This window comes from Squalius cephalus (assembly GCF_949319135.1).
Source record: "Squalius cephalus genome assembly, chromosome: 5".
Taxonomy (NCBI): domain Eukaryota; kingdom Metazoa; phylum Chordata; class Actinopteri; order Cypriniformes; family Leuciscidae; genus Squalius; species Squalius cephalus.
Genome location: NC_137126.1, coordinates 17,117,608 through 17,131,408, shown reverse-complemented (window position 1 = coordinate 17,131,408; position 13,801 = coordinate 17,117,608). Strand labels below are relative to the sequence as shown.

The 13,801-nt window shown below is 35.3% G+C and overlaps 1 protein-coding gene across 1 annotated transcript in view; it reads left to right on the top strand.

Moving 5' to 3' along the window:
• Nucleotides 1–9,302, top strand: part of pappab (pregnancy-associated plasma protein A, pappalysin 1b) — a 118,187-nt gene extending 108,885 nt beyond the window's left edge. Inside the window, exon 22 of the mRNA XM_079873004.1 lies at nucleotides 3,965–9,302. Coding sequence (XP_079729130.1) covers nucleotides 3,965–4,069 — 105 coding nt within the window. The 3' untranslated portion in view covers nucleotides 4,070–9,302. The remainder of the gene's footprint in view (nucleotides 1–3,964) is intronic.
• Nucleotides 9,303–13,801: the final 4,499 nt, after the last annotated feature.

The following is a 13,801-nucleotide window of genomic DNA, read 5'->3' as shown; positions in this document are numbered from 1 at the left end:
TTTAATTCAATGTTATATAGTTTGAGTGAAATGTATTGCAAATGAAACTTCAACTAAATAGATATTACTCAACCTTTTACTAGCCAAGTTAAAATTATTTATTTGCTTTGTTACTTTCACTTAACTTAGTTAAGTAGAGTTTACTTAATCCCATATGTGAAATTTACTTTAAAAATATGCGTGTGGAATTTACTTAAAAAGTATTTGTGAAAAAACTTGCCAAAGAAAAATTAAGTAATTTTGACTTATTGTTTTTTTCAGTGTAGGTCAATTGTAGGATCTGAACTGGTGGGTCGCAAACCCAACTGCAGACTACATTAACTTGCTAAAAATGCTTGCTTTGTGCAGAGAAGAAATTTATAAACCAAAAACACTCTAACTATAAAGTCAATGTCCAGTTGAATAGGAATATATTTCAGTGTTTGATTTTAAAGGGATAGTTCACCCAAAAATGTTGTCATTACTTACCCACCCTCAAGTTGCTCCTCAAGTATCTTCCAAAGAAGAACCATTGACTTCCATAGCATTTTTTTCCTTCTATGGAACAGAAGGAAAAAAATTCTATGTAAGTCAATGGTTACTGTCAACTGTCTGGTTACCAAATATATTATTTTATGTTCAACAGAAAAAAGAAACTCATAAAGGTTTGGAACAACATGAGAGTGAGTAGAGTAAATGATGACATTTTTTTAAACTATCCCTTTAAGGCCATTTTCTGTTTTCATTTGTGTCTCAAACTATTTCGGTAGCACTGACGGAATTTTCCGTCTTTCTGTGTTTTCACTGTTATGCGGTAGGGTGCACTATTGCACATCTGAAAGACTGAATCTGTTGATCAAAACACGTGCAGAGGTTGCAGAAACAAGCGATATCATGTGTAATTATTTTTTAAAATAAAGTGATCATCAACATTAAACAGCATATAAATCAAAACTGCCGAATGTTACTGAATGAAATGTTGACCTAGGATGAGCTACAGGACTGTGCAAGCTCTGGGGGTGTTGATGGACTTGATCTACTCCATCTATGTTTTGATCATAGCTCTGAATCCGATCCAGACGTAGTCTTTGACAAAAACGCGATTTTCTCAGCTTTTTGCTCAAAAGTTGCATTTTTTTATGAAACTTACCCACATTCAAGTGTTGAGAAAAAAGACATGAAACCAGAATTTTTTTTTTTTTTTTTTTAAAGCAGAAGGTCTGTTCTTTCCTTTGATATATTGCATGTTCAGATATTCATACAACAAAATATTCTGGGGGACATGAAATTTTTGAGAAAATTCTTAATATTCAGCCTAAAATTTTAATTTTGAAGCAAAATTAGTTGAGAACCACTGAACTTCATGGTTGTACAACCTGGCATGTTTGTGTGACCAAACAAACAAAAAAAATAAGTTTTGAATGAGTCTCCTTTCATCGGTGTGGGAGATGGCTCAAATCTGCTTTTATTCCTACTGAGGCTACTGGAGGAATCACAGTACCTCTACTACCGTCCCAATGACATCAATACAGAAAAGGTCAGATGTTGTGAGAACATTCAGTGGTTGCAAGGTTTGCTGAAGTAAAAGTGCACTGACAGCTCAGCTTACTGTCAAAAGCTTCCTGCAGACTTCTCAACCTCACTTCTTTCAAGCTTATGTCAGAGTTTGTCTGACTCTCGTGAAATGCTGATATTTATACTATCCAGATGTCATAGTCTCAGGGGCATGAACTGAACATTAAAAGTAAGTTTGCTTGCATTGGCGTCACCTAACGTCAGTTTAGAAGTCATATATTTGGAAGCAAACAACATAGTAACTCTAGCTGGACAATTTGTACTCTGATACCTTCAGTATTAAACATCTGCATCCTGCACTGATTTTAAATGAGGTGTGCAGTTTGTTGAGGTGTGCTATTATATTCTTTTTGTGGACTTAATATTATTTTTGTTTAATATTTCTATTTTAGAAATAGTGTAAAAAGAAAAATAGTTTAAAACAATGTTCAAGTAAAATGAAATGCGTTTAAGAACATATGAATAAATATTTTTCAAATATTAATTTAATTACTAATTTTGGCTTTAGTACAATGAAAATATACTGTAAAAGCTTTTTTTTTATATAATATTATTTAAAAATGTTGTTGTATTATAATGTTGTTTTCTCAATAATGTCATGCGGAATATTTCTCATACACTATTTATAAATGAAAATATAGAGCTGCCATTCTTTTTTATGAAGGGGTTCCCTCGATAGGAATTCATAGGAAATCATATTTTAAGGTCCTTGCTGTCTTATTTTTGTATCTTTATATATATTTTGAATTAGTTTATATTTTCCATTTCATTTTTATTTTAGTTAGAATTATAATAATGTAGTTTTGTTTTTTGTGCCAATTTTTATTAGTTTTTGGTTTTATTAAAAGAAGTCTACATAATTTTTTGTAATTATTATTTTATTTTTAGTTATTTTAGTACATAAAGTTAACTACAGTAATTGAAAATGATAAATGTCACCTAAACAACTAGATAAAAAAAAAGTTAATTTATATATATATATATATATATATATATATATATAGTTTTAGTTTTAGTTCTCTGATCTAATTTTAGTATTCTCTGATCTACTGTAAGACACGTGATTTCAGCTATAACTCAATTCTGATGAAATGTTCAGTGACTACGTTTTGCGTTTGCAATGTAGTGTTGGTGCACAGTATTTTCACAAAAGATTTTTGTTTTGCAGTGTTTTGTTTGTTTTCCCTGGAAACAATTCAGGGATGGCGAAGGGCAACAAAAACATTTTGAAGACACATACACACGCACACTTAACAACTGGATAAGTGTTGGTTGGTTGTAATGTGGAGTGTGGCTATGGAGGGAATGTTGTCAGCCAGAGTTTGTGGGCACTATGAATGGACTAGATTTACAGTTGGGAAAATCCCCTACAGTGGATGAGGACACCAAAAGGAAAGGCCTGTGTATTTCACAGGGGCAATGAGAGGGCATTCCTTCCCTCAGTGCTCCGAACACAAGAGATCCCTTGTTCCTCTGTACGCATATATGCTCTAGCATTTTCTCTTTTTTCACTCTGCGCTCGCACGATCCGAGTGCGCTCACACTGATCTGACATATAGCTAACAGGGAATAAAAAGACTGCACTTTCTGTTTGACAGCAAGGTAAAAACAAGCTGAGATGAGCATATTGATGTTGGTTCATGTAAAATAGAAGCTCAGGTTTGGATCAGATTCTCAAAAATGAGTTCTATTCCTGACACATGGGGTGTTCTCACTGACAAACAGGAATTACAAACTATTTGGTTAATTCTGCCCAAAAACAGTATGCTCCAGCTCCAGTGTTCCGCATCCTCTTTTTCCCAAATTTTGAACATTTAGAACTAAATAAAAGGATAGCAAGTTCTTCATAGAATGAAAACACATTGTGCTTTGTTCAGCTACAAATCATTAAACACTCGCATGCACTCAGCTTTCACTGTATCTAATTTAACAAAACTGCAAGAATAATGATGACTGATGTTTGATAGATAGCACATCTCACGACAGTATCAACCAAGGTCAAATGTAAGGAATTTTGTTACCGTTTTCATTTTATGTTTGAAACAAACATAAGTTTGTTTCCATTGTTTTCGTTCTTTGAACTGTTTGTAGTCCTTGATGACATTTCCATCTACTCATTTACAGATTATTTATATAATTCTTGCTGAAAAATATTGTCATCAGAGATTTTAATGATGGTGCACGCTTTCAATTGGAAAAGAATGCTTTGGAATGGAGAAGATGCTTTGGTTGTAAATACAGTGTCTTAATGACTTAATAGGATAGTTAATTCGATAATTCTCAGAATCTCTGAAATTGAATTAATAAAACACCTTCTGTCATCATGACGGTGTTGTATTATGACAAATGTGCTCTCATCTCAAGCTCTTGAACTAAACTCAACTCAAACTTGATATTTTGTCTGTGCCAGGTGATTCCATTTCCGATGTCATGTGACATTCGAGAAGACTGTGCATGTCGAGACCCCGATGCCCAGGAGAACAACAAAGGAGTCCGCCACCGGTCCATTGGCTGAGCTTTGTACCCCCCTGTGGCACCTAGGGGGCCTGCTGGGAAACCATTCTTCTCTACATGCTGCTTATAAGAGGGCCTTTCCACTCACACGCACTCCGACATGCCCTTGTTTCCTCATCAAACAACAACTTAAGAGGGTATGACACTCAAAATCAAACAACCAACCAAACACATCAACAACAGGTTTTGCAAAGGATATGAAGTGGAAGTTTTATGAATGACTTATGGCAATAGCAACCATAGATGTTGTCAAACTAAGGCTCAAACAAGCCTGGACTGACAGTTTTGTTGTTTTATGTTTGCTTTCATTGATCATTATTCGTAAAGCGCAACCATGGCAATGTTGTTTCCATGTAGAGCCAGAGGAAAAAAGGGGGAAAGGGAAAAAAAATGCAGCTGTTAATGTTTGACTATTGTCAGAATGGGATGATAAATTGAGTCAAATCAAGACCACCAAACTAAAGTGAATCGATGAACGAGAGGACCGCTGATGTTTTCATGATGCCCCTTCATGTCTGACCTCCAAGACTGTTGCGATGACAGTTTAGCCATTCAATGTGTCCTCATATATCAAATGTTCACTGTGTTCTTATATTTATCAATTCAAATATCAAAGAGAAAATATACAAATGGACCTTAATAACAAATCCAAATTTGTCACACGGATGGCTTGAACTCCGCTGAATGTTTGAGCTGCTGTTACTCACTAATATATATATATATATATCTGGCTGACGACCTCAGCGCCTGCATGAAACATCGAGGGATGATGGGAATGTTTCACAGTGCATAGGAAGATGTACGAGTGCAGCTGCTGTGGCCCTAAATCACGAAATCCTGTAAGAAATGCACAAATCTGATGGCGAAAAATCATCAGAGGAGGTGTTGAATCAGTGAGTTACATCCCCAGCAGAGAGTGAGAGAGAGATTGTGAAAGAAGTTGTGTTAGCACAGCTGTTGCTGCTAGTTTTGCTGCTGTGGCCGTACAAGCCAATTCTGTCTATGGACAGTTTGTAGTTTAATTTAAGTGCAGTCTGCCATAGATTTGACCTCTGGTGCAAACAGATTTATGAATGTAGATCTACTAACAGATTCCCCTCTGCATAATTTTTTTTAATAGACATTAGGGCTGTCAAAGTTAATGCACTAAATTACATAACTGTTTCATTCTGTTCTTTGAGATTTTCGAAAAACTTTGGATCATTCTGAGCTAATTGAAATGGATTGTGTGTTCCCAGAAGAGCATGTTTTTATCAGTAAATGATGAAAGATGTTCTTAATGGATCATTTATTTATCAATCCCGAAGGAGCGTTTAACAAATATCATTTGCGTTCTTGGTGAAATTTAACTATTAGCAAAGTGAAATTTATCCATTAAGATTAAGTCCATAAAGTGCTATTCAATTTTCACAGTTTTGCATTTCCTGTCTATGCATTTACTACAGTTTGTTAAATATAATGAATATTAAACATTAGATTGAATATAGAATTTCTTTTTGAGGTGAGTAAGTAGCATGGCTGCATAAATTTAGCTCTGCCCGGTGTCATTATGTTGAAATGCCATCCATATTGCCAAACTCAAATAGACATTCTTTGGAACTGAATGCTTTAATGCTATGCATTATAACTATGACACAAATAATGAGATTAATCATTTTAATAGATTGACAGCCCTACTAGAACCACAATGGCCACTGAAATGATTGACTAAAAGAGTAATACAATTATGTACAGGCTGGAATGGCACAGACCAGACATAATTAATCATTCAAATAAAATGGACAGTCAGTCTGAGTTTGCTTGTTGATGAAGAACCATTCAAAAGTACTGCCAACTTAATACAAAAAAAAAAAAAAGGTTATTTATTGACACAAAGAATGTAATTTAGGCTTCATTGTTGAATATTTAGCATTTTGCATTCACAAGGTGTTTGTGCTACCTCAATCTGGTGTAGCATTATATGTGTAAAGAAAAGAGCAGTTAAGCTATGTAGAAAATATATGAATAGTCCTCCTCTGCAGTCCATTTTCATCTTGTCTTTTGTAACAGAAATCTCTCATTGGCGATTATGCCATCAGTGCTCCCCTTTTTTGAGGTGCTCATTATTTTTGTGGGCAAAAAAAAAATCACAACATCATTAGTGGATAATAGCGGTGTATGTAACGACTGGCTTGTAATTCAACACAATACCAAATATGCTATTTGGTAGTAAGTGTAATAACAGGCATTGTTAAGTTTTATATTTGTATGTAAACCAGTGTAAAACTGGAGATTATAGTCCATGGTGTGGTAGTTTATGGCAGTCAGTATGACCCCATAAAACACATGATCTTTTAATATCCGCAAAGTATAGCCATCTAAGAAACATCAAAATGACTTTGAAGCATTTTAGCCACCCTCACAATCTCTCTGAGCTCTTCAAAAATACATCTAAATGGCATCTTTCTCATTACATTAGCGATGTAGCATGGAAACAACAACAACAGCAAATGTTGTGATAACTTTTAGCAGGCTACTTATCAAACCAGGATATCCCAACATGGTTGTGTCAGCCCATAATAAGAGGTTATTTCTATGGCATTAATGTCTGAAGATAAATATTATGTTTTGCAGAAGTGAAGAGTTTAGGGTAGGAAGGGCCTTGTGTGTATATTTATATGTGGTGGTTTTGTTCAACTGTATCTGTCAATTAATATGTTTGACCACAGTTGCTGCACTTGTCTTTGTACCGTTCTTTTGTAGATGAAATAGAAAAAAAAGAAAGAAAAAAGTTTACCATAAAAAAAGCTGCTATGGTCAGACAGGTTATTATAATTGTTCAATTAAATAGTCGTTTAGTGTATGACATCATTGAATAGTACTTTATAATGTGTATTGTTATTTTCTTCTCTTTTCACTACCTTTGGTTGAGACATTTAGAATAAAAGAGAGATGTGTGTAATCCAATTAAAAATACAGACGTTAAAAACACAGCTACCATCAAAGCATATCCAAAGGAAAAAAAAAACTAACCTACGAGAGACATGGCAACAATAAACGTGATGACAGAGCAGGTCGTCACAGTCACTCACTGATGACTTATTTATTCATGTACACGAGTAGCTCTGTTGTCATTTCTTTCGATGTAAAGATCATGTCATATTTAGTCTCTATTGACGTCTTTGTTCCTAGTATTAAACTGTATGTTATTATTGCATAGTAAATGCTAAAATACTGCTGCTTTTATTCAATTATCACTTGGAAAGAGTGCCTAGAACAAATACCAATATATGTGCAATCTTATGAACCAGTATCACGACCGGTTTCAGACATCACTGAAAATGGACCATTACTGAGCTTTACATACAGTTCTATCTTGGGGTTTTGTACACAAACAGTGATCACCTTTACTGTCCTTTTTTTTTTCTGGAAATGTTAAGAAAAGCTCAATGCATTCTAACATTACCTTTTTCTTCTGAAGCCATGAAAAACAAGATCAAATCAAATGAAGTTTGGTGAAACAGTCTACTGTAAACATAACAGGATTTTTTTTTTTTTTTTTTTTTTTGCTGTACCTCATGCCTGTAATGTTTGCTGCTTACTTATTCAGTATTTTAGTAATTTAAATCTCTTAGCAATATACAATGTTGTAAATAATATTATTATTTATTAAGAATGTTGTCTTTTTATTTATATTTACACAGTTCATCTAAGTTATTTTTGTATGTCTCCAGTGTTACTTGGTGTGATCAAAAGTCTTTTTTTCCCTTACTGTTTATTTCTCTGTCGGTTCCTCTGTTCCGGTTAGAAAGCAACGGTCTGGTGTAAGAAATGACCTGTTTTCCCAGCCACTCAATTTGTATGAGTAATAAATAAAAGTCTCTAATGCACAAGGAAAATGTTATAGAAATGTCACCTTTGGAAAATCATACAAAGTGTTCCTTTGCCATATTGACTTCCACCCATGTTTTAGGTTCCATATGTTTGTATATTCTAGGGAAATTGGTCAGAGAGGTTCCGTTTCCAATTGCTGAGTAGATACATTGAACCGGTCTGGAGCGGCGGGGCTCGTGTGGTTTTGTGTAAATAGTAGAATAGGTGAGAGAAACTGAAAGACTGCTTGTGGTGGCTCAGCTGCTGATGTTTGGCCACGTATAGAAAGCTTCATGTATAGATTCCTTCTATAATCCTATGTGTGTCCCTACATTTTCATCCTCACCGCAGAAAGAGGCACGTCCTCATGTCCATAAATACAAAGAAAGTTGTACCTCAGCAAATGAATGTCCTGTTTTGTGATATTTCATATTTCCCTAGTGTTGCGTTTCCTTGAAGAATAACCCGTTTTCAGTGTATATTGCATTTTATTATTTGTAGAGCAAAATCCCCCAAGGTCACTTTGCATCCTGAGATTAGCGGCTTAGACTTTTGCAGTAATTTCACTTTTCGTTTTATAGCTTCTGTATTTCCACACAGTAACATGAATGCACATTTTCGATGCCAATATTCCTCTAGTTCAGCAAGCATGTTTTTCTCAAATCTCATACCCAGTTGCATGATCAAAACCGTGTTCCCAAAGTAAAAATTTGATCGGCGCTACTTTCATCAGAGTAGTATAGCAAAATTTAGATGTATTTATCATAAAGTTTATTGCAGTGAGAGAAATATCTTACCCCATACGTGTCATTTGAATATTCATTCTGTGTGTTTTAATTGTTCTTTTCAAAACCTACATATCTAACTATGCTCAACTATGTTACATGTTATTTGAAATATATATATTTTTTCCTGAGAGTGTTTCTTTTCAATGCCCTGCTACATATTGTGTCATTGTTTGGTCTCCAAATTTGCTAATAATTCTGCGACTGCACTGAAATAAAAATCAAGACCAGACATGATGACAAACCTGTTGTTCCTTCCTGGTGTATCTCAAATACAAACCTAAAAGGCTTGACCTCTTACACTGATGGTCTCCATATACTTAATGCACTGTTTTGGGCACTTACCACAATCTTATGTTAATAACCAACTGATTTGTACCATTTGTCATTTTTCATGATTATCTCGGATGTGAGCAGTTTGCCACTGTTGTTTTTGTTTGTTTGTTTGTTTTTATATATAATATTGTGATATTATTTGTCACAGAGCAGATTAGTGTACTGTATATTTTCATGAAATCCTCAAGCATTAATAACAGTAAGTACATCAATGTTATTTTTCCTGATATGTATTATTTAGAAAATAAACACTGGTTAATGAAATGTAATTGTACCGCTTGTGTTTAATTGCTTTATAAACCCTGATAGCTTCTTGTCAATAATATTGCTCTTCCTGTAAGTATATTTCTGAAATATTTTTTAAACATCGTAATGGAAAGAATGGGAGACCATGGTTACAGCAATTCAAGGTTACTGGGTTTTGCTTTTTTTCCAAAATATGTTTAGCATTAAAGTCATCATGATATCAAAATGTTAGCCTATTTACTTTGTTAGTGCACAATACTAGTCTTGTGGTGAACAATTAATCCGTGCAAGTTAATACACAGAAGAAGAAAAAAAAGTAACTAATTGTGTTACATAGTCAAGTTACCTTAATTTATATAGTGCTTTCAACAATATAGAATTGTTTCAAACCAGCTTTACATTGATTATATGAAATTAAAGTAACAGAGATTGTTTTGGCATTGCAGCAGCTCTAGAATAAAGTTATTGTCCAGCTAAAGTTAGTTTTGATTGATTCACTTCCGTTGCAGAGATCATTAGTTATTAACTTAGGGGGCACTTACACGACAGCGTTCTAACAGAAAACTCTTAAAGGGATAGTTCGACAAAACCGCACGGATTACCCTCAGAAGGCCTTCGTTTATCAGCCTGGAGCCGGATGGATTACTTTTGTGAAGGATGCATGCACATTTTGGGACTTGAAGGAGGTGGACCCCATAACTTCACATTATAACCACTGAAAGATCTAAGACATTTTCTAAAATAACTGAAAATGTGTTCGTCTGAAAAAAGATTGACATATGCATCTCGAACGGCTTGGGGGTGAGTAAATCATGGGTTAAATATCATTTTTGGCCAAACTATCCCTTTAATGCGCTCATTCACACAACAACAGTGCCCGGCGGCTCGAGAACACAAACCTTGAAATAGGTTCCAAGGTGCAAGCGCTGAAATTTTTTGAAAAACGTTATCATCTCTGCGTAAACTTCAAAAACGGGAATTTGTGAAAACGCTGACAGCATGCACAATTTGATTACGTGTTTAGTCTTCAGGTATGCGTGTTTGAATATATATGTGCGCAGGCGTGTAGTCTTTCTTTACAAATTTACCTCAACAAATTACTTGTCTGGCCTTAAAAATTCATAATACAGAATGTTTTTCGCTTCCGCATATCCATGTGAACTGGAATCATTTGACAACGTTTTATCTGTATAGAGGTAAAGGGAAGGAGGCCTTCACAGGGGAGAGACTAGTTGACACTTCAGGACTGCGTTGTCGTCGTGTCCAGGCGCAGATCCTTCATCAGATCTGGATCCGGCGGACTCGGTAAACCTCTGCATAAACAGAGAGAATAATATTAGCATAGACGTCATTCTTCTTATGATGTAACGAGTACATCAGGATTTATGGGAAGTGTTTCCGATTCCGGCTGACCTAATCTATGCAGCCTAACATTGAATTATAAAAATAGATGTGTTATGTGTATGCTAGGTCAAAGAGATGTGGTTTTGGTCTAGATTTAAACTGACAGAGTGTGTCTGCTCCTTATTATACAATCCGGATAACTTTGTCGTACTGTTTTGAAACCACCCAGAGGAAAGAAAAATCAAAAATGAGATCTCTTTAACATCTCAAATGTTTCTCCTAGACAACAATGAGGTTACTTCAATGTCAAATGGAGACTTTTGCTTAAGTCTCCTGCTTCTCACACTTATCTCCTGAGACAAAAACAATAACACTCTCACAACGGTCTCCTCTTAAGTTTAGAAGAGATCTCAGCAACATCACACACTGTGCTCGTGTTTTTCTCCTTAGCTAGAGATATTGGTGGTCTTCAAACATTTGTCTCCTCTAAAATTAAAAAGAGATCTCAACAACATCAAACAATGTGCTCAGATTTTTCTCCTCAGCTAGAGAAACTATAGCTCTCATATTTGTCTCTTTTAAAATTTAGAAGAGATCTCAACATCACACACTGTGCTCAGATTTTTCTCTTAAACTAAAGACCCTGGTGGTCTCATAATAGTCTCCTTCAAAGCTTCAGACAAGATCTCAACAACATTAAACATACTGTGGGTTCAGATTTTTCTCACCTTGAGGAGCTTTCAAATTTATCTCTTTTAAAGTTTAGAAGAGACCTGAACAACTTTACAAATTGTGCACCGTCAAGTACTTGAAAAGCACTAAAGTAAAAAAAAAAACAACAACATAAATTCAAAGTTTAAGCCTATATTAAGAGTGAAGTTATGCAGAAATAAGGTTAACGTTACTCTAAATTGCTGACACACATTAAGAGAAAAGAGAATATCCAGTGTCTCTAGCTAAGGAGAATATCTGAGCACAGTGTGTGACTGTAACGTGTAAGCAGGGACGAGGCAGAGAGGGAATCCAGGTGAAAGCACATGTTTTAATAGACAGACAAACAAAATATAATCCAGGAACAAAGGTAAAATCCACAAAGAGAAGGCTGGAGAACAGATGTTTAAATAGACTGGTTAAAGGAGAACTCCGGTCAATTTTAACATTTTTTTGTAAATTTGGAGTGCTGTCATTACAGAGAACAACGACAAAAATCAGTGTTGCCTACACCGTGTTATCCTCTTTTTAAAATTTGCACCCTGTTGACTTCAATGGGGCAAGTTTTAAACCTGCTTTTAGCCTCTTAACGTCCTTGATGTGTCATTACAAGTGCCCAGCCATGTGAGTGATTCCTTCAGAGTGAACACAGTGAATCTGACTGCAGTAGATGTGAAAGATATGAATAAAAATGATGTTATTTCAGCCAGCGCACATACCTGTATTTACATCCTGTTTTCGGTCGAAGTCCACAGTAATCGATTGTCGAGTTCACGCGCATAGGTTTAGTTAACTATGATCACGCACGTGAATAGTAATATCGTAATATCCTCGTCACCATGACAAGTAAACGGTTCTTCTAAACCACTGTTTCTGGCTAATTCGTCACCTGCTGCTGTGTCTTAATTCACTCATAATTTATTCTAAGTAGCTTGCAAAATTACATTCACAAATGGGACATGATCAATATTTGAGAGACTCCAGTGGAAGAAGCATAGAACATCTCTTTACTGTCTTGCTGCAATCTCCTTCAAGACTCCATTAGGAGTATTTTATTGCTCAGAGGTTGCTCTTTTTAAATTTAGGAGACTTATGTGATTATCTCTCATTTTAGTATCAACAGTGTCTCAGTTATTTCTCCTAATATTCCTTAGGAGAAATAAAAGTAGGCACAAATGAGACATGAGAAAGTTCTGAGTGAAAGGAGTCTAAAATGAGAATGTGCTGTGAGAAACATGGGAGATCTCTTTATTGCCTGGCAAAGGTTGCTCTTTTTCATTATTATTGTTTTTTTTTTTTTATGACATTGGGATTTTTCACCTTTAATGGACAGGACAGTAGGAGGAGTTTTTACTGTGGCATCCATTGATCTTGTTCTGTTTTTAAAGAGTGTGTCATGCCATAATGTTCCCTTTCATCAGCCAAGCTACTGGGGTCCAAACAGAACTGATAGCAGAGTTTGTTCAGTAAGACAAACTTGAGATCAACTAAAGCTTCAGATAGAGAGAGAGAGCTGGTCCTTGTGACCTAAAAAGGCACATTGCTCTAGAATTAACCGTCAAACTGCAACGCATCCTTTTTCAGTTAGCCGTTGTAAGTGGGTTAAACACATTTTCCCCAGCCACAGAAGCCAACTGTGTTTGTGTTTTCCTGAGATCGGAGGCTACTCTGAGTAGGCAGTGAAACTGGCTTGAACGAGACAACTGTGGCTTTGTGGTTTTAAGAGCAGCCAGTTTAGTCCCAGCCTCACGAGGTCACCCAGAGTCCCGACTGCAGAAGAGAGGACGTCTGAAATCAGAGCAGGTGTCCATCTTTCACTGAGGGATTTTCCCCCGGACTCCACAAAAGAGGAAAAACTGAAGCGCAAATCAGTTTTGGAAATGCACTTGACCTCAGGCAATGGTGGTGAACAATTAAACCGAGCAGTGCAGCTTGTTATTTTTTAGCTCTATTCTGGGATACACTGGAGGAACTGGTGAAATTGCATCTGCTAAAGACTGGTGGTTAGTGTGAAAATACAACTTAAAAAAGCCCACAGGATATGAGAATAAGTAGCTGTTTCTTTATTTGCATCAGGTTGTTTATCAAACTGGAACCTCGTGAGGATTTTACGCCCACATTATGACTGCTGTGCAACAGTGTCATTATTTAACTTTACATACCCAGAAATAATCTTGATATCTGAATCATGGTAAATAATCTGTTATAGACACATGGGCAGAAAAGTCCTTGCCTATAGTGAAGATGGAACCAGTATCTAAATAATCCATAATTAGATATGACTAAATGGAGAACATAAACTTATTATTATTATTATTATTATTATTTTATTAATGATCAAATGTCTTGTGTACTTTACTGTTTTTCATTTGTTTATTTGTTTTATTATTTTACAGTCTTAAAATATAAGAATTAGATGTAATTAAAAAAAAAATATTTTGTATTATTTATTTATTTTA